Source organism: Papilio polytes, unplaced genomic scaffold (assembly GCF_000836215.1).
Source record: "Papilio polytes unplaced genomic scaffold, Ppol_1.0 DF824269.1, whole genome shotgun sequence".
NCBI lineage: Eukaryota > Metazoa > Arthropoda > Insecta > Lepidoptera > Papilionidae > Papilio > Papilio polytes.
In genome coordinates this window covers 163,046-186,295 of record NW_013524935.1, presented here as the reverse complement: position 1 = coordinate 186,295, position 23,250 = coordinate 163,046, and the positions used below count along the sequence as shown (strand labels likewise).

At 34.2% G+C, this 23,250-nt stretch overlaps 3 protein-coding genes and 1 long non-coding RNA gene across 5 annotated transcripts; 3 read left to right on the top strand and 1 right to left on the bottom strand.

Annotated features, from left to right (window-relative positions):
* The first annotated feature begins 1,053 nt into the window (after window positions 1-1,053).
* LOC106109966 (carboxypeptidase B-like) lies at window positions 1,054-13,221 on the top strand. 2 transcript variants are annotated; one of them, XM_013291639.1, is made up of 8 exons: window positions 1,054-1,143; window positions 1,212-1,314; window positions 10,335-10,547; window positions 11,063-11,156; window positions 11,244-11,345; window positions 11,625-11,840; window positions 12,290-12,715; window positions 13,050-13,221. In XM_013291639.1, the coding sequence occupies exons 3-8, from the start codon at window positions 10,459-10,461 to the stop codon at window positions 13,206-13,208; spliced, it is 1,086 nt and encodes a 361-aa protein (XP_013147093.1). In that variant the 5' UTR covers window positions 1,054-1,143; window positions 1,212-1,314; window positions 10,335-10,458; the 3' UTR covers window positions 13,209-13,221. The 2 variants fall into 2 exon arrangements, with proteins under 2 accessions (XP_013147093.1, XP_013147085.1); XM_013291631.1 differs by lacking the exons at window positions 1,054-1,143; window positions 1,212-1,314 and adding an exon at window positions 9,344-9,424.
* LOC106109979 lies at window positions 7,458-8,637 on the bottom strand. Its single transcript, XR_001226047.1, has 2 exons — window positions 8,330-8,637; window positions 7,458-7,659 (listed from the first exon to the last, which is right to left on the bottom strand). It is a non-coding gene; the product is annotated as an uncharacterized LOC106109979 (long non-coding RNA).
* Window positions 13,222-13,637: 416 nt separating the features above from the next.
* Window positions 13,638-17,311, top strand: LOC106106879 (carboxypeptidase B-like). The gene is made up of 7 exons (XM_013287542.1): window positions 13,638-13,751; window positions 14,949-15,161; window positions 15,234-15,324; window positions 15,570-15,671; window positions 15,806-16,021; window positions 16,397-16,822; window positions 17,100-17,311. The coding sequence occupies exons 1-7, from the start codon at window positions 13,666-13,668 to the stop codon at window positions 17,268-17,270; spliced, it is 1,305 nt and encodes a 434-aa protein (XP_013142996.1). The 5' UTR covers window positions 13,638-13,665; the 3' UTR covers window positions 17,271-17,311.
* A 489-nt stretch (window positions 17,312-17,800) lies between these two features.
* Window positions 17,801-22,145, top strand: LOC106105708 (carboxypeptidase B-like). Its single transcript, XM_013286137.1, has 8 exons — window positions 17,801-18,010; window positions 19,274-19,486; window positions 19,651-19,764; window positions 19,959-19,962; window positions 20,017-20,118; window positions 20,519-20,734; window positions 21,020-21,442; window positions 21,861-22,145. Exons 1-8 carry the CDS (start codon window positions 17,934-17,936, stop codon window positions 22,029-22,031), a joined length of 1,320 nt encoding a protein of 439 aa, XP_013141591.1. The 5' UTR covers window positions 17,801-17,933; the 3' UTR covers window positions 22,032-22,145.
* Window positions 22,146-23,250: the final 1,105 nt, after the last annotated feature.

Genomic DNA, 23,250 nt, shown 5'->3' with positions numbered 1-23,250 from the left:
TACAATTTATTTTTAAAAAAAATATTGTATCTGTCAATTGAATTATCAAATTATTCATTTTTCTTTCAACTTATCTATCCTAGTTGGTTATCTATATTATTATTATAAAGCGTAAACACACACTTCTTTGTTGCCTAAGATGTCAGCAATTACAGCATATTTTTGAATAATACTTTTTTAATAAAAAGCCCTACACATACGTCACGCTTTAGACTATACGTTTCTACGCCATGTAACTTAGGGGGTAAATATTTCGGATAAAATCCCTAATGTGGGAAAGAGACCATAGGTTGCTGCCAACATTAAGTAGGCAAGGTTGTCATCATGTCATGTCATTTAGACATTTGCAATTGATAATTTGAAAAATGTAAACAGTAAAATAAAATTTTCATAATTAAGTGTGAATGAAGTCGCACGGGTACAGCTAGTTATAGATATCTTCTAACATATAAACGAAGTTCTTGACCCATCAGTACGAAAGTCTTGAAATATGATTGTTGTTATTATAAACAATGAGTAACTCCTTCTCCATTGTACGCAGATGGCATAAAAACTCCATTGTTTTTTCGAAAATTTATGAACAAAACAATTTTTCATAAAAGAGCGCAGTAATTATAGTGCCGTACCTAAATTACTTTCCAAAGCATAATCGTTCTCCTTTTGTTTTTCATATTTCCCCCAGACGTTCTTAAATTAATTATTCAGAATGAAATATTAAAATTATTTTCTTAAGTAATTTAATTAAAAATGTTTTAATAAAACTGTACTTTTATTCCTGTGGCTTCTCAATTGCCTCTCTAGTTTCTTGTAAGTTTATAAAATACTAGCTGTTGCCCTCGTCTTTGTCCGCGAATTAAATATTAATATTAATATATTCTATGTTAGTCATTTTTAAGCTTTGTAATTGCGAATGAATTTTGAAAATAGTGCTAATAGATTGAATTTATTAAAACAGAAGTATAAAATCTTTCATATTTGTATTAGTAAAGATATTTTATTGATTTGTTATTTAAAAATAAACATTTGCTTAAATACTCTTTGACTGAAAAAAAGCAAAGAGTAGTTCGTCTTATGTAGAGATTGAACACTAAACATTTTTATGCTGTTTTTTCTTTTATCTGTTAAACAAAATTAATTCATCGAGTAAGTTAATACAGCATTTTGTATTTAAAATTTCTTCAAAGATAAAAATAAAACTATCTTTTTCCCAGCAATCGAACGGAAACCGGTTCCCATCAGAGATTGGATTTACAACCGCCGCCGCTGCGGGAGGAAATCAGCTAGAAAACGTCTTCAGTAAACTCGACGTTGAAGGTAATTTATTGAATATTTTCACTCCTTACCGATGCATTTCCTATTTCTGACTTGCTTACTAGAAATTTTTTATTTCATTTCTAGCTCTTAGAGTGATAAAAAAGCTTTTAAACATATAAGACGCTTACCTAGTTATTAAGACGACTAGTAATGTATCGTTATCATAAATAACTTTATTCTTTATTTTTAATAGTATTCGCCCGCGACTCCGTCCGCGTGGAATAAAAAACAAAAGCAAATAGCCTAAGTGTTCTTCCAGACTATCCTGTACTTGTATCCCAAATTTCATCCAGATCCATTCAGCCGTTTAGGCTACAAACTCTAACAAACATCCATCCATCCAAACTTTCGCATTTATAATATTAGTGATATTTTTAATTTATAGGCAACCTCCTTCGTCCCTTTGGTACACTCAACATTCCCTCTTCATCTTTTATAACGTTACGGCTCAGAATTTTAACTTTGTTGTAACTTAGTAACACGTAAAGTAACGTGTCTAAACAAATAATTAAGGAACAAAAGGAGAAATAAAACACACAACTGAATGTATGTAAAATCATAATTATTACAAGGTTATCACCAACTTTTCTTTTATTTTATAACATAAGCCAAACGAGCAAGCGACCATCTGAATCCACCGAAATGTAAAGTGACCGCTGCCCATAGACATCCGCAATTGCAGAAGCGTTGACTACCTTTAATTGACGGAGGAGGAGACGCACATAAAGAGGACATTTTCCCTTCCTATGCGTCTCCTCCACCGTCAAATCCACTTTTCCTTCCCACCCTTTCCTCTTAAGAAAAGGGTGGAAAGGAAAAGGGCTAAAATTAGGCCACAAACATATCACCGTCTTTTAAAAGAAAACTCGGAGAAAATATAAAGGAAACAAAAAAAATCACTTGTAAAACTCTACATAGAAGTATCCTGAATCTGTAACACTAAGTTTTAACACAAAAGAGTTTTACCTTCTCACTTTTTTAGATTCATTTATAAGTCAAACACATCCATAAAGATTACGAACGTCAGGATGGATTAGTTTGGCGTCGATAAAGCGTTCCCTTCAGCTTTTAGCTTTGGAAATATTACAAGTTAGAAATAAGGCAAACATTTGGTATTGTTACTAGCAATTTTATAATCCAGAGAGATTAACAAAGATTATGATTTTTATGTTGTCTGTATTTTAATATCTTTGATGCCTTCGTCGGTTGAATAAACTCCTTGTTATGCATTTGTTTTAGACTAATTACTTTTTTTTATTTCATTCAGCTAACCTTTTCGACAACACGCCGACGACCAACATGCCAGTATTAAAAAAGTGTTTAATGAGGCCAAAGTTATAAACTTCTCAAAGGATCACAGGGTTTCGCTGCTTATGTAAGTAACAACATTCCAATTGTATAATTATTTATTTTGATCTAATTACGCACGTCTGTTTTACCATCTCTTCAAATTGTCACTTGCTTCGTTGTTGTATATAATTTACTGCATTTCGCCCGCGACTCCGTGCGTGTGGAACTAAAACAAAAGAAAGTAGTCTGTGTTCTTCCACGACTTTGATCTATATCCAAATTTCATCGAGATTCGTTCAGCCGTTTAGACTACAAACTAACATCCATCCAAACTTTCGCATTTATAATACAACTATATTTTTCCCGCGTCCGCGTGGAATAAAAAGAATAGTAAGTAGCCTATGTGTTCTTCCAGACAGTGTTCTACATTTATGGCAATTTTCATCGAGAAACAATTATCTAAACCTTCGCATTTATAATATTATATATGAATATGATTAGTAAAAGTAAAAGAGCGTCAGTGGGTCAGTGGTTTAAGCACTTGACTTGTAATCTACAGGTCTTGAGTTCGAATCCCGCCATGTACCAATGTGATTTTCGATTTATCGAAATTACACATGTACACAATTTACCCGACGTTCTTACGGTGAAGAAAAACATCGTGAGGAAACCTGCACATATCGGCGAAGAAATTCAAAGATATCTGTGAAGTTAACGAACCCGCACTGGGCCAGCGAGGTTTCTATGGCCTAGTCACCCTAACTTAGGGTAGGCTCCGAGCCCGAGCCTGTGGGGACATATAGTGAGCTGGTGATGATGATGTTTAATTAATCAGTAATAAGAAATTGGCAATTAGTACTAGTATTAGTATGATATTTATTCATGTAAGATTCAGTTCCATTTTCCTTAATCCTTCTAATGCTAAACGTCGTGAAAATAGTGTTACTTTTGTAACGTTAAAAACGTCGAGATTTTTCTGACATTTAATAAATGTAAAACATAATGGTGCTGTCAGGGATTACATTCACCGCCACTCTACTCCATTTTAATTACGGTTAAGAGCTTAAAAAAATAATCCTTTAAGCCTAAGTACCCTCATTTATTAGCTGATAGTAGGTACTCTGTTTAATTCTTGTTTTGTTAAATTTTCAGACTTGTATTATTCATACTAAAACCTATCCCATAAAATTGTTAATTGTCTGATAATAATCCAACGTGTAAAATGTGATGGAAATATCGGATTTTCTTCCCTTATCTGACAGTGACGTCTTTTTGGTGTTGTGGTGGGACAGGCCCTTGATGTTATAAATGCTAAAGTTCTAACGGATGTTTGTTACTAGATGTCTCCAAAACTTTACGGATTTCGATGAATTTTGACACAAATGTAGAACAATGTCTAGAAGACAGGCTACTTACGATGTTTCCAGTGTCGATATAAAAAAATATTATGTCTCTGTCATTATTTATGACTAGCTGTGCCCGTGCGGCTTCATCCGCATGAAATTATGAAAATTTTATTTTGTCGTTTACTTCTGTCATTTATCAATTGCAAATGTCAAAATGACATGACATGACAAACCTAAGCAATCTTGTTTCCTTGATGTTGGCAGCAACTTTTGGTCTCTTACCCACATTAGGGTTTTTATCTAAAATTGTACCCCCTAAGTTTAATGGCGTAAAAATATATACCCTAAAGCGTGACGTAAGTGTAAGACTTTTCATTAAAGAAGGAATTATTCAAAAATATGCGGTAATTGCTGACATCTTAGGCAACAAAGAAGTGTTTGTTTACGCTTTATTATAATAGTATAGATATAGAAAAGAACATAGACAGAAGTAATATAAAGAGAATTTCATTTTTTTTATTATATTTCTAACAAAGTTATTAAAACTAGCATAACAAATTAAGCTACTTTTTAACCTTCATACATAGAGTAAGATGGTATTTACATTCATTTTTTGCACTAACTACAATTTTAAAGTAACGTTCTAGCTCTAAATGTAAAGAATAATCACAAAATAACAATGGAAATAAACAAGGCAGCAACAATGCAGCATAAATAAAAATTCTAACTGTACAAGGTGTAAAACAAAACCTCTTTTAACGTATTAAATTAAAGAGTAAGGATACTATGTTAACGGGCGTTTAAAAAAACGCCAGTTCACCAAAAAATCCTTTTAAATCCAGGAATAAAGTTAGAAATTTTTATGTGCGTTCCAAGTTCCAAATCCAGTTTCTATCCAAGTTTATTTAATAATTACCGTTAATGCAACAATCATGAGAAATAATGCTGAAGGAAAATGTCTGCAGATTATTCAAAATAACGTGAAAATAACGTCCCTATTTACGTAGATGACTAATCTTACTAATATCATAAATATAAAAGTTTGGATGGATGGATGGATGATTGTTAGAAAGTACTTCCTGAACCTCCATAAAATTTGACACATGAATAACATCTGGAAGAACACAAACTGCTATTTTTTTTTTAATTTCGTGCAGACATAATCGCTGAAAAGCCAGTAATACGTTTAAATATAACGGTCTGACGGTTCTTTAACGCCTTGTAATAACACGCCGCGTTCCAACCGCTAGTTTGTGTCTCCGGTACTGTTGTAAAGTTAATTGGGCCGTCCCGTGAAATAACCGCCGACATTTTCCTCTCCTGGAATAGCACCTGCTGTAATCCTCGCCCATTTTTAAGCTAACAACGCGAAATCTGCGAACCATGACAAAAGTAAATTAACACAAACCCAAGCGAAAAATAAATTAAGAGCCCGCCTTGAGATAGATTGTTTGAGTTGAGAAATTGGGAGGAATTTTTTGTGATATAGTGAATTTATTATTTTATAATCTTACTATATTTCGCCTTTTTATGTAATTTAAGGTTACAAATTGGGTACGTTTATGTAAATTTTTATCTAACTAATATTAAAAATGCGAAAGTTTAGATGCATGTTTGTCAGAGTGTAGCCTAAACTGGTGAACGGATCTTCATGAAATTTGGCATAGATATAGAGGATAATCTAGAACACATACGGTTCTCATTTTTTTAATTCCACGCAGATGGAATCGCAGGCGAAAGCTAGTAATCTATAATTTAGAATTTCATGAACACGATAATTTTTCGAATGACTTGACGTTCGAATGATTTGATAATTTTTCGAATGGCCATTTCAGAATAAAAAGAAACTTTTTTTTAAATCAATTTATTAATAAGAAAAATATTTTATAACACAGATTTAATTAGTTATTAAAGTAACATATAAAATTTTAATTACGTTAATTTGGGATTGCCCATTAATGACGTAATATGTTTTTAACAACGTTTTACCACCCTTCCTCTGGTATATTGAGGTTTTAGAGGGGTACCTTTATGCTTTATCTATATCTATACTATTATAATAAAGCGTAAACACTTCTTTGTTGCCTGTCAGCAATTACAGCATATTTTTGAATAATTCTTTTTTTAATAAAAAGCCCTACATTTACGTCACGCTTTAGGCTATACATTCTCACGCCATTAAACCCTAATGTGGGAAAGAGACCATAAGTTGCTGCCAACATCAAGGAAGCAAAATTTCCATAGCAAGGCAATTGGTGTTTTGACATTTGTAATTGAGAATTTGACACATGTAAACAATAAAATAAAATGTTCATAATTTCATGCGGATGAAGTCGCACGCGAACTGTCAGGTATGTAGAAATAAAGATTTAGTTTTATAAAAATATTGTATAAAGTAGGTAGTCCATTATTAAATTAGTCGAAACGTCACTGCTGTTTAATTCATCTCCTCTCGTACATTTAAATATCTTTTCAAACAGCTAGTTTTTAATAAAAAGTAGTTTATCATCAGAAAATAAACATACGTAGTATTTTATATTAGCCCCCTTCCCTTTTAGTGATTTTATTGTAACGCCCCCCCCCCTTTCGTAATTAATGGACGATCCTTTACCTCGTTAAATATATTTTTTTAACATTCCTAGATCATTTTCTTAAGACTTTACCCATGGCTTGGTATCGACTTTTTAACTTACCAAAAGATGGCGGTTATAAAATAATATTTTATTTATATCACATTTTTGTTACTTACTAACATTTCGAAATAATATATAGTCGTGTAATTTTTTTTATTATCGAATTAATTGAAATTATTCACTTACATGAGGTATTTAAAACGTTATTAAAATAAATTCAGGTAAGGTATATTATGTAAACATTCTATTCGGAATATTTGTTAAAACATTACGTGAGAGTTAGGGCCTGTCCCACCACAAGCTGATAGAGCGGATAGCTTAAAATAATCACTGTCAGATAAGGTAACAAATCCGATATTTTCATATAGTTTACACGTTGGATTGTAATCAGACAATTTACAATTTGGTGGGACATGCCCTTAACCTTACATAAATCACCTAAGGGTAACAGTTAATTAATCATCTGCTTAGTGTAGTTATCTAACCAAAAAATACATTATAAAAGCTTTGACTTATCTGTTTTACGTGTGAAGAAATATTTAATAATAAAATGCAATAAAATAAATCGAGATTCGATTTTTAAAATATCAATTCTAAATGCCAACATTACATTTTTCATTAAAATTCCAGAAGCATTTTTACGTCTTATTTTTGTGCTTTGTATTAATTTATCTTATTTATACCTATATTATAAAGAAAGAATTGTATTTTCGCATATATTGAAATAACTCAATAACTGGGCCGATTTCAAAATTCACCATTTTGTATTTTATTATTATTTAATTTCACGCAGACGGCAGACGAAGTCGCGAGCAACTGCTAGTTATAAATCTATACATATAGCACCAAGTGACATTTTCATTGGAGATTCTTCACGAAGCTTGCGGTAATAACAATCGTCGTGCGAATGACGGTGTAATTTCTGGGGCAGTCGCTGTTGGCATATCTTGAGGTCGTAGCAAATGTTCGCTAAGGAATTGTTTGGTTAGCACTTGTTTGTTCCTTTTCACTTGGAGTAAGCCGCTCTTACTGACTACAGCGAGAAGTAGAACGCTGAACACACTGAACGACACCAACTGGAATTAGAGAATAAGACAAATTATTGATATTTTCTATAAAGTGAAGACCTTGATTGTTACAACGGTATAAATTCATTCATCATCATCCATTTGCCCTTATCCCTTACGGAGGGTCAACACAGTATGCGCTGCTCTTCCATACATCTCTTTCAGCCGTCACATCTGAATCCACTCCTCTCTTAAGCATATCCTCTTTCACACAATACATTCAATCTTAACACTTTCTGGTTTATCGGTGTAAAATCATTCTCTTTGAAAATAAGGATTTCTACGTAAAGATTCTAATTCTATTCTATTATATTCTACAAGTATTTCGGTAATATAAAATGTTATAAAAACTAGCAAAATATTCAGCTTGTAAAAGAATATAAGTTTAAAAAAACATCGTTATTTTGGTATAATTGTAACAAACAGTATTACAGTTTGTTTATTTGGTACAAAACAATATCAAATTATTTAATTTCATAAAATACTTTTGTCTTAAAAACTATTTACTTGTGCGCAAGTGATATTTTAAAATGTACAAAAACATGTTCAAATTATTCTTGTCACATCCACAGCACAAAGTATTATCAATTCAAGGTAACAGTAAAATATAAGTAACCAACAAAATAATAACTCCTAACCTATAATAATATAATCTGATAATTGTTATAATCACACTTACCGCCGATATACCGAATGTAGCAATTACTTCAAATGATAGTATCATTTTTACAACTCACGAGTTAATCACAAAAAACGTAAATAAAGAGAACTGTCGAAATGCGACTGTCGCGAATGTGTTTTTCCTCTCTGTCTACTAGAACTATCTCAGTCGCACACGAAACACTGACTGACTTATACAATACACCGAGTTACAACGCAGGTAAACTGTAGCATTTGTGAACTGATTCCCCCACTACAATCATTGAATAAAGTATAAAAATATTTATACTTTAACGGTTATATTATTATTAAATAGTTAATAAAGATACAAATCTTCAATTAGTCACGACATAATTGTATTTAAACATTCTTTTATTTATTGAGATTTAATAAAAACATATTCTAGATGGTTCTACTTTTGGATATTTTGTTCTTAGTTGTGCACTGAACACAGCATAGTTGGAAACTGTGTCGGTTGACATTTGACGGAGCGGCAACGCCGCAAAATGTTTACGTTCGATGCGTCACCTGATTGGAATTGCGCAGCCGCATATTTAGCGCCTTTTACATTTGTATATGCAATGTTTTTATTCTGTATCATTGCTACATTAAAATACCTAACCTTTATTATTTAGCTTGACAATTTAAAATGATTGTATTCTAATGTAAAGATTGAGTCAAATTCAGGTTTGATAAACTTATTACTTTTTGATATACTTATTTTAGTTATACTTAAAATCATCGACCATAATTCCATACCCATTGAGGTTATTTTTATAACAAAAATTCTTCGTCATCTCGTCGTTGATTACAATAAATAACGTATTCAAAAAGAATAACAAGTATGTACAACAAACATTTTTACAGAAAAAAAATAAGTTGTATAAATTAATCTAAATTATAATAAAGCAATAATGATAAATATAATAAAACAATTGAGATATGTGTGATTAATGTAATCTCAAATACATTGTGATAACTTCAAGATTATGGCGGCACATTTTGACGATCAATAGAGTTCGTATCTTAGTTTGAAGATGAGTTTTTGGCGATTCATATTCTTTGTTCCTTTATTTGTTAATGCATTTGCTAGAAGAAATGATTTATACGCAGGGTGAGTTATATTCAAATATTAACTAAACTATATTGTCTTCAGAAAACAATGTGTAGCTTACAACCAGAATGACACACAGAAGTACAGTCCGTTTAACTCTTCCTATGTACTTTGTGCCAACAAATCCTTGTTAATCCGATTTACAAATGTTATTCATAAATAAGACGGTTTTATTTTCAAATATTATCCCCCAAAATACAGGGAAATTTCCAAAGGCCGTCACATCGATCTTTCAAGTATTAACTAATTATATGCAACGTATTTGCTTATAAAATAAGTCTTAACCAACGTCTTTATTAAGCTTACACGGGGCAAACTTAATTGCTTTTCGGCAGTCTGCACCTGTCGACCCATAGCGTGAAGATAAATAACGACAGCTAAAATGGCTGGTTAATTAAGGTAACCGAATATTAAACCGTGAATTTAGACAAACAAAGCAAATCTGTCTAAACTACAGCAATTAACAGAATAATCGGTTACTAAATTAATTCCTTAGTAAAATCTTGATAATTTGTACCTTTTTTCTTCTTCAATTTAAGATATTAAAAACCTCACCTATTGGTGTTTCTGCGTAAAAGACGTTGTCGAAGGACGGTCGTCCATTTAAAATATGTGGCCTATTTCTATCGGCGTGATATAATTAATTCTTTAGTTTTTTAACTAAATACGGGATTCTATTGTTTAAATGCCTGGTCCCACCACTGGCTGATAAAGGCTCGGATAGCTTAAAAATCACGTCATTATCAGAGAAGGGAACAAAATCAGATATTTCCATAACATATTTAATACCTTGGATAGTTTGTACAGGCCCTAAAAATCTTATTATTTCTATTGTCAATTCTTGTTTTGTGATTCAGATAAAACCTACTGTGAACAAACTTTCTGACGATATTAATTTGTTTATTTTTAGGTACTCTGTTCATGGCGTACATCTACAAGATCGATCTGATCTTTCCGTCCTTTATGATTTGGAGTTGAAACTTGGACTGGACTTCTGGCAGCGCGGTGCTCCGGGACAACGTGACGCTTATGTTATGGTCTCACAAGAAAATAACAAGGAATTCCTGGATCTACTAGACAGAAATAGAATAGTACATTACCTTCATTTTGACAACGTTGTAGAGTAAGAATTATTTTCAATCTATGCTTATATAATAAAAAGATTAGGTTTTTTTGGTTTTTGTACGTGTTGAAATAACTCGAAAACTACTGGGCCGATTTTAAAATTTCTTTCGCCGTTAAAAAGCTACGTTATCAGTAACATAGGCTATACATTTCTTTACAACAGCGATAAACCTGAATGTGTAAAATGTGTAATATATGCTAATGGGTTTACACAAAGTCATCGTGGTTGATTGTTAGTTGTTGTAAACGCCCGTAATATAATATGCTGGGTTTCTGAAGATTCCATTTATATTTTCATTATCTAGTGATCCATCATTGCTAGGTTGGCCTGAGTTTCAGAGTAAAACTCAAGTTACGTAGAAAGGAAATACAATTAAGGTTATCGACGCAAACACACTAACGAGAGATTAAACGGAGCTGGGAAATCGGCCATTAGACATCCCTAATTTGGATAGGCCTAAAACTGTCGTTGAATAATGAACAACGAAAGAACTATTTTTTTTTAAATTTCAGAGTCCTCGATAAACACGATAAGGATGTAGAATTTTGGCGCTCTAGAAGAAACTCTAGAAGTTTCCCATACCAAGATTATCTTCGATATGCAGAGGTAGTTTCTTATTTCATTTCCTTATGAAGTTATACTGCTAAAATTATATTGTCCTCCTCACGCTAAACAATAAATGTTTACTTTCAGATAGATGCTTATCTAGAAAGAGTAGCTGAACAGTATCCAGAAATAGTCACATTGGTTAACGCTGGACTAAGTTATGAAGGGAGAAATGTTAAGTATCTTAAGGTAATCTTATTATCTTACTAATATTATAAATGCGAAAGTTTAGATGGATGGATGGACGTTTGTTAGAGGTTGAAACCTACACGGCTGAACGGATCTCGATGAATTTTGGCACAGACTTAGAGGAAAGCCTGAAGAACACATAGGCTACTGGTTGGTTTTTTTAATTCCACGCAGACAGATTCGCGGGCGAAAGCTAGTAACAAATATTTATATTATTACATGAATGCATTGGCGAATGATTATAGAATGCTCGCATCTTTAAGAACGTTTAAATTTCAGATATCGACAACCAATTTCACAGACACCAGCAAACCTATATATTTCATGAATGCAATGATACATGCTCGAGAATGGGTCACCACACCTGTAGCGATGTATTCTATCTATAGACTGGTTGAAGAAGTACGAGCTAATGAACGAGATTTACTCGACAGCACTGACTGGATAATTATGCCGTTAGTTAATCCAGATGGCTATGAATACAGCCACACTGATGTAAGCGACAGGCAATAATAGATTTTAAATACTTCCTCTTACACCATACAATCCTGCTCTTGGCCCCTTTTTGGTTACGGCGGAGAGGGGGGGTATAAATCTTCGAAAGATACCCTATCTTTCTTTTATAAAAGACAGGGTTCTGTGAGATTTCTACTCACTAAAAACCACCGGTACCTTCTGCTCTGATCCCAGGATCGACCAAAAGCTTGCCCTTGGCCCTAATGCTACTCTTCCTTAATCTCTTTCTACCTCTCCTCTCTATCAGCCGTCATATTTGATTTTACTCCCTTTAAGTATACACTCTTACACACGATACATCCATACTTACTTTGGACTTCCTCTACCTTTGTAGCCATTCAATTTTAATACTTTCTTGTTTCCGCTAACCTTTTGCTTCTCAATTTCTCTTCCACTACTACGTCATCCAAAATATTGTTTTTTTTTAGGATCGCTTATGGCGTCGCACACGCTCTTACAATCCTGCAGTAAGTGAAACTTGCTATGGCGTTGATGGAAATCGTAATTTCAACGTCTCATTTAATACTATTGGCGTGTCATCTGATCCTTGCTCCAATATTTACCCTGGCGTGAGTCCTTTCTCTGAAGTAGAGATGGGATACGTTAGAGATGTTCTACACGAATATGTGGACCGTATGCAAGTTTACCTTGATATCCACAGCCAAGGGAATTATGTGTTATTCGCGTATGGTGATGACACTCTACCACCGAATGCTGTACCGTTACACCATGTTGGTTCAGTTCTGGGAGCTGCTATAGATGTTCATAAGTTACCTGAAGCTTTGTACTATATTGTTGGGAATAGTGCTTATCTAATGTACGGAACTTCTGGTACCGCTCAGGATTATGGACAGGTAATTTAGTTATAACAAGCCAAAATGACATACGAGATTTTTTGAAATGTTATGAACACTTTAATAGGTAATGTTCTAAGATTCCGATCTTTTTGAATTTTTCTAAGAGCGAGACATCTTTGACTAAACTATCGCACAATTGTTGTGTGAATGTCGATTGTTTAGTAGCCATTTCAACTGTCGAGTAGTTTATCCTCCATGAAGGTGTTAGGAATCGAAGCGAGACTAAACAGTTGTCCAATAGTTTAGGTGCCGCTCTGATAATTTCAACTTGTCAAAACTTAAGAGTCTACAATATTATTATAGTGTAAATTGTATTTAATTTTTTTTCTAGCTTGTTGGAGTACCTTTCGCCTACACAATAGAATTACCAGGACATGGTTACGGTCACGTGGTTCCACCGCGATACATCGAACAGATGGTCGAAGAAACTTGGCAAGGAATCGTCGCCTCCGCTCGGGTGTCCGCGATATACTATCAAAGTCGAAACTAATCAGACCTAGAAGATTTAATTAATATTATTGGTTTCTACAAATTTGTTTTATTGTAAAAAGCTAGCAAACTTATCTTTTTTTTTTGCAAATTGCAACTTTCTATGTTAACAGCAAGAATTTTAGACCAGTCTTTTTCATGATCTCTTATTCCTGGTTATCTAACCAGGTCAGACATGGCATATGTTTAAAAACTTATGAATTCACGCATGTAGTACATCTTAATTCTATCTATATGTATACTAATATAGAGACAAGATTTGTATTTTTGTATGTATTGCAACTCAAAAACTACTAGACTGCTTTTTTGTTTTTTAATCGAAATCGCAAGCAACAGCCAGTAGTTTACAAAAGCCTGTGAATGATTAACGCGTTACCAAACGATAAGCTTGGTATTAGATAATTTTTATATCAATTACATTCCTAAAAATTATATTACTCCGTCGTGTTATTTGACGAATGATGGATGTTCACAATTTTATATATGTTTTTTTCTTGTCGTTTTTCGCTCTGTCCGCAGCCAGCAAGAATGATGTATATTCCGGGTAAGGTTTTTATATTTACACGTTTTTCTTTATTTCCCTGGTACGTTTTAAGCCCGACTTTTATTGATTCACTCAATATATTTGGCATTTCTAGTATGTCATCTGTTTCTTCTTCTGTTTATATGTCGCTTATACTTTATACTAAGAGCATACGCACACCTGAAACTAAACTATCGCACAACCAGTCACGTTTCAAATAGTTTAGTCAAAGGTGTACGCCCGCTCCTAAACTAAATCATTGTGTTAATTAGTAAAACTTTGTATCCCCTTCTAAATTATATTGAATGAATTGATAGACGTGATATTAGGCACAGTTAAGTTTACATAAAGAAGTGCGTAATGTTATTTCAAAATCAAAAAAATTATAGAGATTGTGAATTTTGGTCAGTTTTCTACATAATCATAGTAATTTTTAGTAAAATTGCATTAAATTAGAATATATCTTTTAGCTTTATAGCTTCTATTCAAAGCAGTATTGTCATATTTTTTATATTATGAGGTGGCAAACGAACAAGCGGCCACCACCACTGAATCCACCGAAATGGAAAGCGACCGCTGCCCATAAACGTCCGCAAATGCAGATGCGTTACCTTAATTGACGGAGGAGGAAACGCGCATAAAGAGGACATTTCCCCTTCATATGCGTCACCTCCACCGTCAAATCCATTTTTTCCTCTCAATTCTTTCCTCTTAAGGGTGGAAAGGAAAAGGGACTAAAATTAGGCCTCCGGCACCACACTCATCAGACGAAACATGGAATTCCTTCCATTTCACGCCTGTCTTCTGTGTGGTCGTGGTATTCCACCGGGCGAGCCGGCCCATTCCTGCAAAGATGTTAAAGGGGGCTCTACCGCTGTTTTATTTTATTATAAAAAATGCAAATAAACAATCAATAACGGCACAATGAGTTTTAATATTGTATTATCTGACTGATAATAGATGTCTGGCTGATATCTAGTAAAAGCAATGTAACTAATCGATGAAACAAATGAAAAACGTGATACGACAAAAAATTACAAAGGAACCGGATCTAAATTTATGTTTACAGTTGTGCGATTGTCGATTGTTTCGCAGCTTCAACTGTTTAGTTGCTAGTGTGCACCTCCATATAAGCTCATAGGAATCAAAGCGACTAAACAGTTGTGCGATAGTTTAGTCAAATATGAATGAGGGGGAAATCTTACATTAATTTTACAGATACACAGTTCACGGTGTTGAAGTCAAAGATCGTGGTGATCAAGAAATTCTACAAGAAATGGTGATATCACTTGATGTTGATTTATGGCAGTATGGCTTCCCTGGAGTCCGTGATGCCATCGTCATGGTGGCATCAGAAAACAAAGATGAGTTTCTTAAACAATTAGATGATAATGGAATTTCTCATTATCTCCATATAGAAGACGTAACAAGGTATGTTTGCAAGAATTATCATCCAAAAATCATTTTAATATTTGAAAGCATAAAAATTGTATTTTTTTTCAGCTTTTTAAATGAACAAGATTTAGAAGTATCTCGTTGGAGAGCAAGCAAACGAAATGCTGTTCCGTTTGAGGATTATCCACGTTACCATGAGGTATGGAGTAATAAATTATTTTAAATAGCATTTACGCCACTTAGACCTCTCACAACAAAAAATAAGTAATCTATATGTTTATCCAGACTATGTTCTACATGTATACTAAAATTTCATCAAGATCCTTTTAGCCGGTCAGAATATACTGTCTGACAAACATCCATCCATCTTACGCTTTTGTAGTGTTTGAACATTGAAATATCTCCTTCCGAAGTAACGAAACTATAATTAAAGAAATGTTTCAGATTGATGCATACTTGGAACGTATTGCGTCGCAATATCCAGAAATTGTCACCATAGTTAATTCTGGACCAAGTTTTGAAGGACGAAGTATCAAATATTTAAAGGTAAGAAGAAATGAAATGCCATAATTGCGTGGAATAAAGCAAACATTTGTGTCAAAACAATTGAATAAACTTCAAACTAATAACTGCATATATTAGTGAAATATTTCGTGTAGCTATTTTTGTATTCATTTTAGATCTCTACAACAAACTTCACCGATACTTCAAAGCCGATATATTTTATGAACGCAATGTTGCACGCTCGCGAGTGGGTCACCGCTCCCGTAGCTCTGTACTCCATACACAGATTGGTAGAAGATCTACGATCCCAAGATCGGGATCTCTTAGATAATATTGATTGGATTATTATGCCATTGGTAAATGCTGATGGATATGAATATTCTCATATTGATGTAAGTACGGGTTAACACAGTTCTATGATCAAACTAGCTTTCATCCACGACTTCGTCCTCGCGGAATTATAAATAAACCAAGTACATACGTACATGTGTTCTTCCTAAATGTTCTTCGAGACTATGTTCTAGATCCGTGCCAAATTTCATCGAGTTCGGTTCAGCAGTCTAGGCTAATACTCTAACAAAATTCTATCCATCCATTCAAACTTCTGTATTCTATCTGTATCTGTTTGTATCTGTAAGAAGTAAGATTATCGAGAAATGTGACCTCAAGTATGACAGAAGTAATAAAGTTTTGGCCGAATGTATAGAGGTTGAAGTAATCTCAATTTTAGTTAAATATTTAGCAGTTATTACAAATTGTTCTTCCAGCGTCGACTCTGGCGTCGAACGAGATCCTTCAACCCAGCAGTCAACCTAACATGTTACGGTGTTGATGCTAACCGCAACTTCAACGTGTCTCACAACACTATCGGAATATCATCTGACCCATGCTCTGATGTCTACCCAGGACATATCCCATTCTCTGAACGTGAAACTGGCTACGTCAGAGATATTCTTCATGAGTATATTGATAGAATACAATTGTATTTAGACATCCATAGCCATGGTAACTACGTACTATACGCATATGGAGATAGGTCTCTGCCCCCTAATGCATTGGATTTGCATCATGTCGGAGCGATAATGGGAGCTGCGATAGATGTGATGAAGTTACCACAAGCGGGATTCTATTTGGTTGGTAACAGTGCTCTAGTACTGTACGGGTCATCTGGAAGCGCTCAAGATTACGGACAAGTAAGTTTCAGTAAGCGCGTAATATCGACTAAACTATTGAAAAACTATTAAGTCCTGCTTTGATTCCAATAACAAGTGTGCACCTCCATGGAGGTTTTTAGTTGTGCAACTAAAAAACTGAATTGGCTGCGAAACAATCGACAATCGCACAACATTTGTGCAGTGTCGATTGTTGATTGTTTATTCAATTGCTTTAACAGCTGCAATAATATTCTGTCCCTTTCGTTATCTATAGGAAAACAGAGATAGCAATAGCTTATCCTTTTTATGGTTTCAGCATGTTGGTGTCCCATTTTCTTATACTTTGGAGCTACCGGGCTACGGATACGCATTCTCCGTACCTCCTCGCTTCATTGCCCAGATCAATGAAGAAACTTGGTTGGGTATAGCGGCATCTGCTAGAGTCTCACTCCAGTATTACAGAGCGCGTTTGAATATTTCAAATTGATGTAGTGTGATCTTGTAATAAAATTTATATTTAAACTGGAAGATTTATTTGATTAGATTTAGGTAGTTCAGTTTAAGAAGCGGTTTTAAAATATTACATTAGGTAATTGAACACCTACCGAGTTGCAATTACACCAACTTTCGCCCCCGACTCCACCACACGGAATTAAAAAACTGATTAGTAGTCTATGTGTTCTTCCAGACTATGTTCTACATTTGTGACAAATTTCATCGAGATCCGTTCAGCAGCTAAGGTAGTGAACTCAAATCAATGTATCTATCTAAACTTTCATATCATATTAATATTATAAATATGAAAGTTTATATTCGTTTATTCCGATGAAATATGGTATAGATGAAGAGAATAGTCTGGAAGAACACATAGGCTATTCACTTTTTTAATACCACGCGGTCGGAGTCGCAGGCGAAAGCTAGTTTATAATATTAGTAAGATTGTTTGATAAAATCATCTTAATTCAACATTACTAGTGTACTATTTTGCTTCAAAAAAACAGAAAACAAACAATGGCGTACAATTTATGATTATTTTCTAAGCTGATAATTTGATTTTATCGCAAAATATGGAGTAGTACAATCTATATCACTATTGATAAACACAGAGATGTTGAATTTAGTCCAGTATACTTGTTAGAGTTGGAGCAAGATGGTAACATTATCAGTTATAAGTATTTTGTTACTATTTAGTTTTACTTCAGCTGGTAAAAATGATGTCTACGAAGGGTGAGTATCATGGGTTATTTACATCGTGATATCCATCATCCATGTTATGACCATGATCCATGTTATGGATATCATTAACGACATTATTCAAGTTATTTTGAACTGGCTGTTGCCCGCGACGTCGTCCACGCAATTTTAAGATAAAATTAGATTATAATATGCCCGTCTATGTCAGCTACCCTGCAGTGAAAGTCCGGTCGTAATTGGCAGAGCCGTTTCGGACATTACCCGGAACAAACGCGGCTTGCGGACAGACTGACAAAAAAAAGTAAATGTAAATACATCATTTTCCCGAAATTGGAATTTTTTCTTTTGACATAACAAACAGACACTCCAATTTTATTAAATGTTTTTTGTTATTAAATGATTTGGATAAAAAAATTCAATAAACCGGGATTTGAAATACAAACTTATTAAAAAACTAATGTATTTACCACCAAAGAAATTTTATTAAGTAATAAGCATGTATACCTTACTACATTTCCTGTTAAGATAACTCAATCGATAATACGATTACCTTATCAAGGTAACTAGTATTAATGATTTCTCATTAAGGAAGTTTAACAAGTTAATAAGAACATGTTTACTTTACTCAAGAAACCGAAGAATGACGGCTCACAGTTCCTACAATAATGCTCAAACTAAACATTCGAGCAATAATTTTGGAATACACACCTCAAACTATCGCACAACTGTTGTCGATTGTTTCGCAGTCAATTCAAAAAAAAAATAACAGTGGTAGAGCCCGCTTTAACATCTTCGCACGAATGCGCCGGCTCGCGAGATGTAATACCATGACCACACAGAAGACAGGCGTGAAGTGGAGCAATTCCGCGGTTCGTCTGATGAGTGTGGCGCCGGAGGCCTAATTTTAGTCCCTTTCCCTTTCCATCCTTTTCTCTTAAGAAAAGACGAAAAGTGGATTTGACGGTGGAGGAGACGCATAGGAAGGGGAAATGTCCTCTTTATGTGCGTCTCCTCCTCCGTCAATTAAGGGTAGGCAACGCATCTGCAATTGCGGATGTCTATGGGCAGCGGTCGCTTTCCATTTTGGTGCATTCAGGTGGCCGCTTGCTTGTTTGTTACCTTATATTATAAAGAAAAAAATATGTATTATAAAGAATTCAACTGTTTACTTGCACAACTAAAAACAGAGTAGTGTCACCTCCATATAAGCTCATAAGGATCAAATTGAGAGGAAACAGTTGTGCGATAGTTTAGTCATAGGTGCGCATGTTCTTCTAGAGATATGTTTTCTTCCAGTTTTACAGTTCATGGGATAAAACTACGTGAACAATCAGAAGTAACTATTCTTCGTGAAGTTGTTGCAATTCTCGATTTAGACGTTTGGTCTCATGGAGCTGTGGGTTTACGTGATGCTGTCGTGATGGTTTCAAAGGAGAATGAATCTAAGCTCCTTGATTATTTGGATGAAAATGGAATACATCACTACGTTCATTTAGCAGATGTTGTTAAGTATGGTTTACTTTATAGCTGAATTAGAACACCGAATGTTACATTACTCCACTTATGGTTCCCTGGTACTTAAAGGATGTAACTGACATTTGATAAATTATTTAGACTATTAAAACCCTTGTCTTTAGTTAGTGACATTGAGTTTAATTTAAACATAATTTTAGAGCACTAGATGAGCATGATGAAGCGGTATCTAATTGGAAACGACGGAGAAACGGAAAAATGGTCCCTTTCGAAGATTATCCTACTTACGAAGAGGTAAAATTTATTCTAACTTTGTGATGATACTATTTGTCCTTGTGAGTGATATCAAATTCACCGAAGAAAGTATGGATGGATTGTGTGAAAGAGGATATGCTTAAAGAGTGGTTTCAGATATAGTTGATAGAGATGTATGGAAGAGCAGCGCTTACTGTGCCGACCCTCCATAAGGGATAAGGGCGTTGATGATAATGATTGATATGAAATTCAGAGTGGTAAATATTATACGTCGTAAACCAATGCAACTCTGAGTACCTTTTATGTTACAGGTAAATGATTATATGGAAAGACTTGCAACAAAGTATCCAAATTTAGTGACTCTTGTGAACGCTGGACCAAGTTTTGAAGGACGCGATGTTAAATATTTAAAGGTTTGTTATCCTAAACTTATGTTATGAGAAAAGATTTTTATTTTTGGTTTTTTGTATGCATTTAATTCACGTAAAAAATACTAGGTCGATTTTAAATATTCTTTCACGTGTGAGTAAGACAGGATATATTTTTTTAATTTGTCGTAAGTCGTGAGCAACAACTAGTCTTTTCTATAAATTAACAATTATATCTTCAGGCCAGATGTTTAAACTTCAGCATCTTCAATGTATTAAATTCAAAATGTATACAGTTGAAATATTTATGTGACCGCTTGAGGCCGACTACATTGCTACCAACTGGGGTCCTTGACTTGGACTCCAGTTGGTAGCCTTGTTGGTAGTGGACCTTCGTAAGAAATAACCTACAAGTCATATTGTTCAATATTCATCTTTTTCCCAGATATCCACCACCAATTTCACGGATTCCAGTAAGCCTATATACTTTATGGACGCGACAATGCACTCTCGCGAATGGGTGACAACTCCAGTCACCCTATACGCTATGCATAGACTGCTAGAGGACTTGAGGAGCGACGAGCATGATCTACTGGAGACAGTTGACTGGATTATAATGCCAATCGTCAATCCTGACGGTTACGTATACACACACACTGATGTATGTATACCGAATATTTTTTTATAATAACGCCATCTATTGGTAGAAATATGCAATTTTGTAAATTTGTATTGGAAGCAAAGGGATTTAAAAAATATATGTTAGATAAGGGATAGTTAACACTTCATTTCAAACACTGAGAAACGTCTCAGCGTGTCAAAAACATTGAGATATTACCGTACGAGTACAAAGAAGTTATCGGTGAAAAATGTTGTTTCCTATGTACTATATATTTCTTGAATGTCTTTGATTTTGAGAATTAAAATGAATCTTTATCTCTTTCAGGAACGTCTATGGAGACGAACTCGTTCATACAGACCAGAGATCAGTACTTGTTACGGAGTCGACGCTAATCGGAACTTCAACATTTCCTTCAACACTATCGGCGTATCTTCTAACCCTTGTTCAGATATCTACCCTGGACCTGCACCCTTCTCTGAAATCGAAGCTGTATACATCCGAGATATAGTATTCGAACATCTCGATCGTATTCAAGTATATTTAAACATCCATAGTTATGGTAATTTCATTCTTTTTGGGTTTGATGATTTGACTCTACCTCCTAACGCAGTAGAACTACATTACGTCGGTGCTGTGATGGGTGCAGCCATAGACACGGTGAAGTTACCAATAGCTCCCCACTATTTGGTAGGAAACAGTGCTTATCTCCTATATCCGGTATCTGGAAGTGCACAAGATTATGTTCAGGTGAGTATCTATTTTGAAATACAGGGCTTGCTTCCTTAGTTAGGATATGGTTGAGCGACCACTTAAGGCGCTAAACAGAATGGGGCACCAAATAAAATAGCACTGTAAAGTATGGTAAAATGGCGAAAAAACCTCGAACAATATGCTAATGTACACTAAATAAACCCGTACTTTGGTCAGTAATTATTATTTCTTAATTCAATTTATATTTCAACTAGCTTTAGCCCGTCACTCCGTTCGCGTGGAATTAAAAAAGTTTATTGCCTATGTGTTCTTCCAGACTATCCTCTACATCTAGGCCAAATTTATTCCAGATCCGTTCAGCAGTTTCGGCTACAAACTCAAACAAACATCCATCGATGTTTTCGCATTTATAATGTTAGTTAGATTAGTATGATTGTGTTATTTTATTTTTCAGTACGTTGGAGTTCCGTACGCCTACACTTTGGAACTCCCAGAGTTTTTGAGATACGACTTCCGAGTTCCACCTGAGTACATAGAGCAGATAAACATAGAGACTTGGAGGGGGATTGCTGCCTCTGCTCGTGCCAGCACATTATTCTATACACGACGACATAATTCTGTATAATAACTTTATATTGACGTTTAAGAAAGCCTAATTCTTGTTATTTAGTGTTACTTATTGTTTTGTGAAATATAGAAATAAAGGAAATGTGTGTTATTTGTTGATTTACAAGTAAATGAATTTATACCTCCTTTTCGGTCTTTCTTTTTTATATTGCTTTTAACGCCATCTATTTAAAATTAGAGAAAGTTTAAATCTAACATTTAGTTTTTCACTAGCTGTTTCCCGCGACTTCGTCCGCGTGGTATTAGAAAACATACGAACTATATAAATAACAAAAAGCTGCGTATCCCTCGGGAACGGGACATTTCTCGGCGATGAATCTAATCCCATGTGTACTCCAGACTTTGTTTTATATCTGTGCCAAATTTCAATAAGATATGTTGAACCGTTGCAGAATGATCGAGTAAACATTAAAAAACTAAATTAATAAATCCCACGGGAACCGTAAGTATTCCCGGGATAAAAAGTAGCCTATGTGTTCTTCCAGACTATGCTCTAAATCTGTTCCAAATTTCATGCAGATCCGTTCAGCCGTTTAGGCTACAAACTCTAACAAACATCCATCCATCCATCTAAACTTTTACATTTATAATATTAGTAAGATAGTAAGACTATAGTTAATAGCACTAATGTTTATATTTTGGGTTTAAACCGCAAAAACGATGTAACATCGAAATGAACTTGAAAATACACAAAATCTTCGAACTCCGTATAAAAGTTAACATAAAACTAAAGAAAAGTATAGGAAATATTGGCGAAATTTCTTTCCTAATCGGCAGCGAACAACATCGAAAATTACTTCACAAAAAAGTTAAAGAATTACAAGCGAAAGAAATTTCCCGTCTTTTTTCTGAACAAACTTTGTACGCGGAAAAATCCTTTTTAATATTTCACGTTAAAGTTTTCGGATAATACTAATCTTTATTATAAACTAGCTTTCTCCTGCGACTCCGTCCAAAATGTGTGTGTGAATTAAAATAAAAGTAAGTAGCCTATGTGTTCTTCCAGACTATGCTCTATATGCCAAATTTCATCGAAATCCTTTCAGCAGTTTAGGACGCAAACTTTAACAAACATCCATCTAAACTTTCGCATTTATTATATTAGTAAGATTAGTAAGTAGTAGTAGTCAACTGTCATATTCTTTTAAGGAAAATTATTTTATTTATTTATGTTTTTCGTTGGTGTTATTTAATAATTGGTGTTCCGAAGTAAGGAA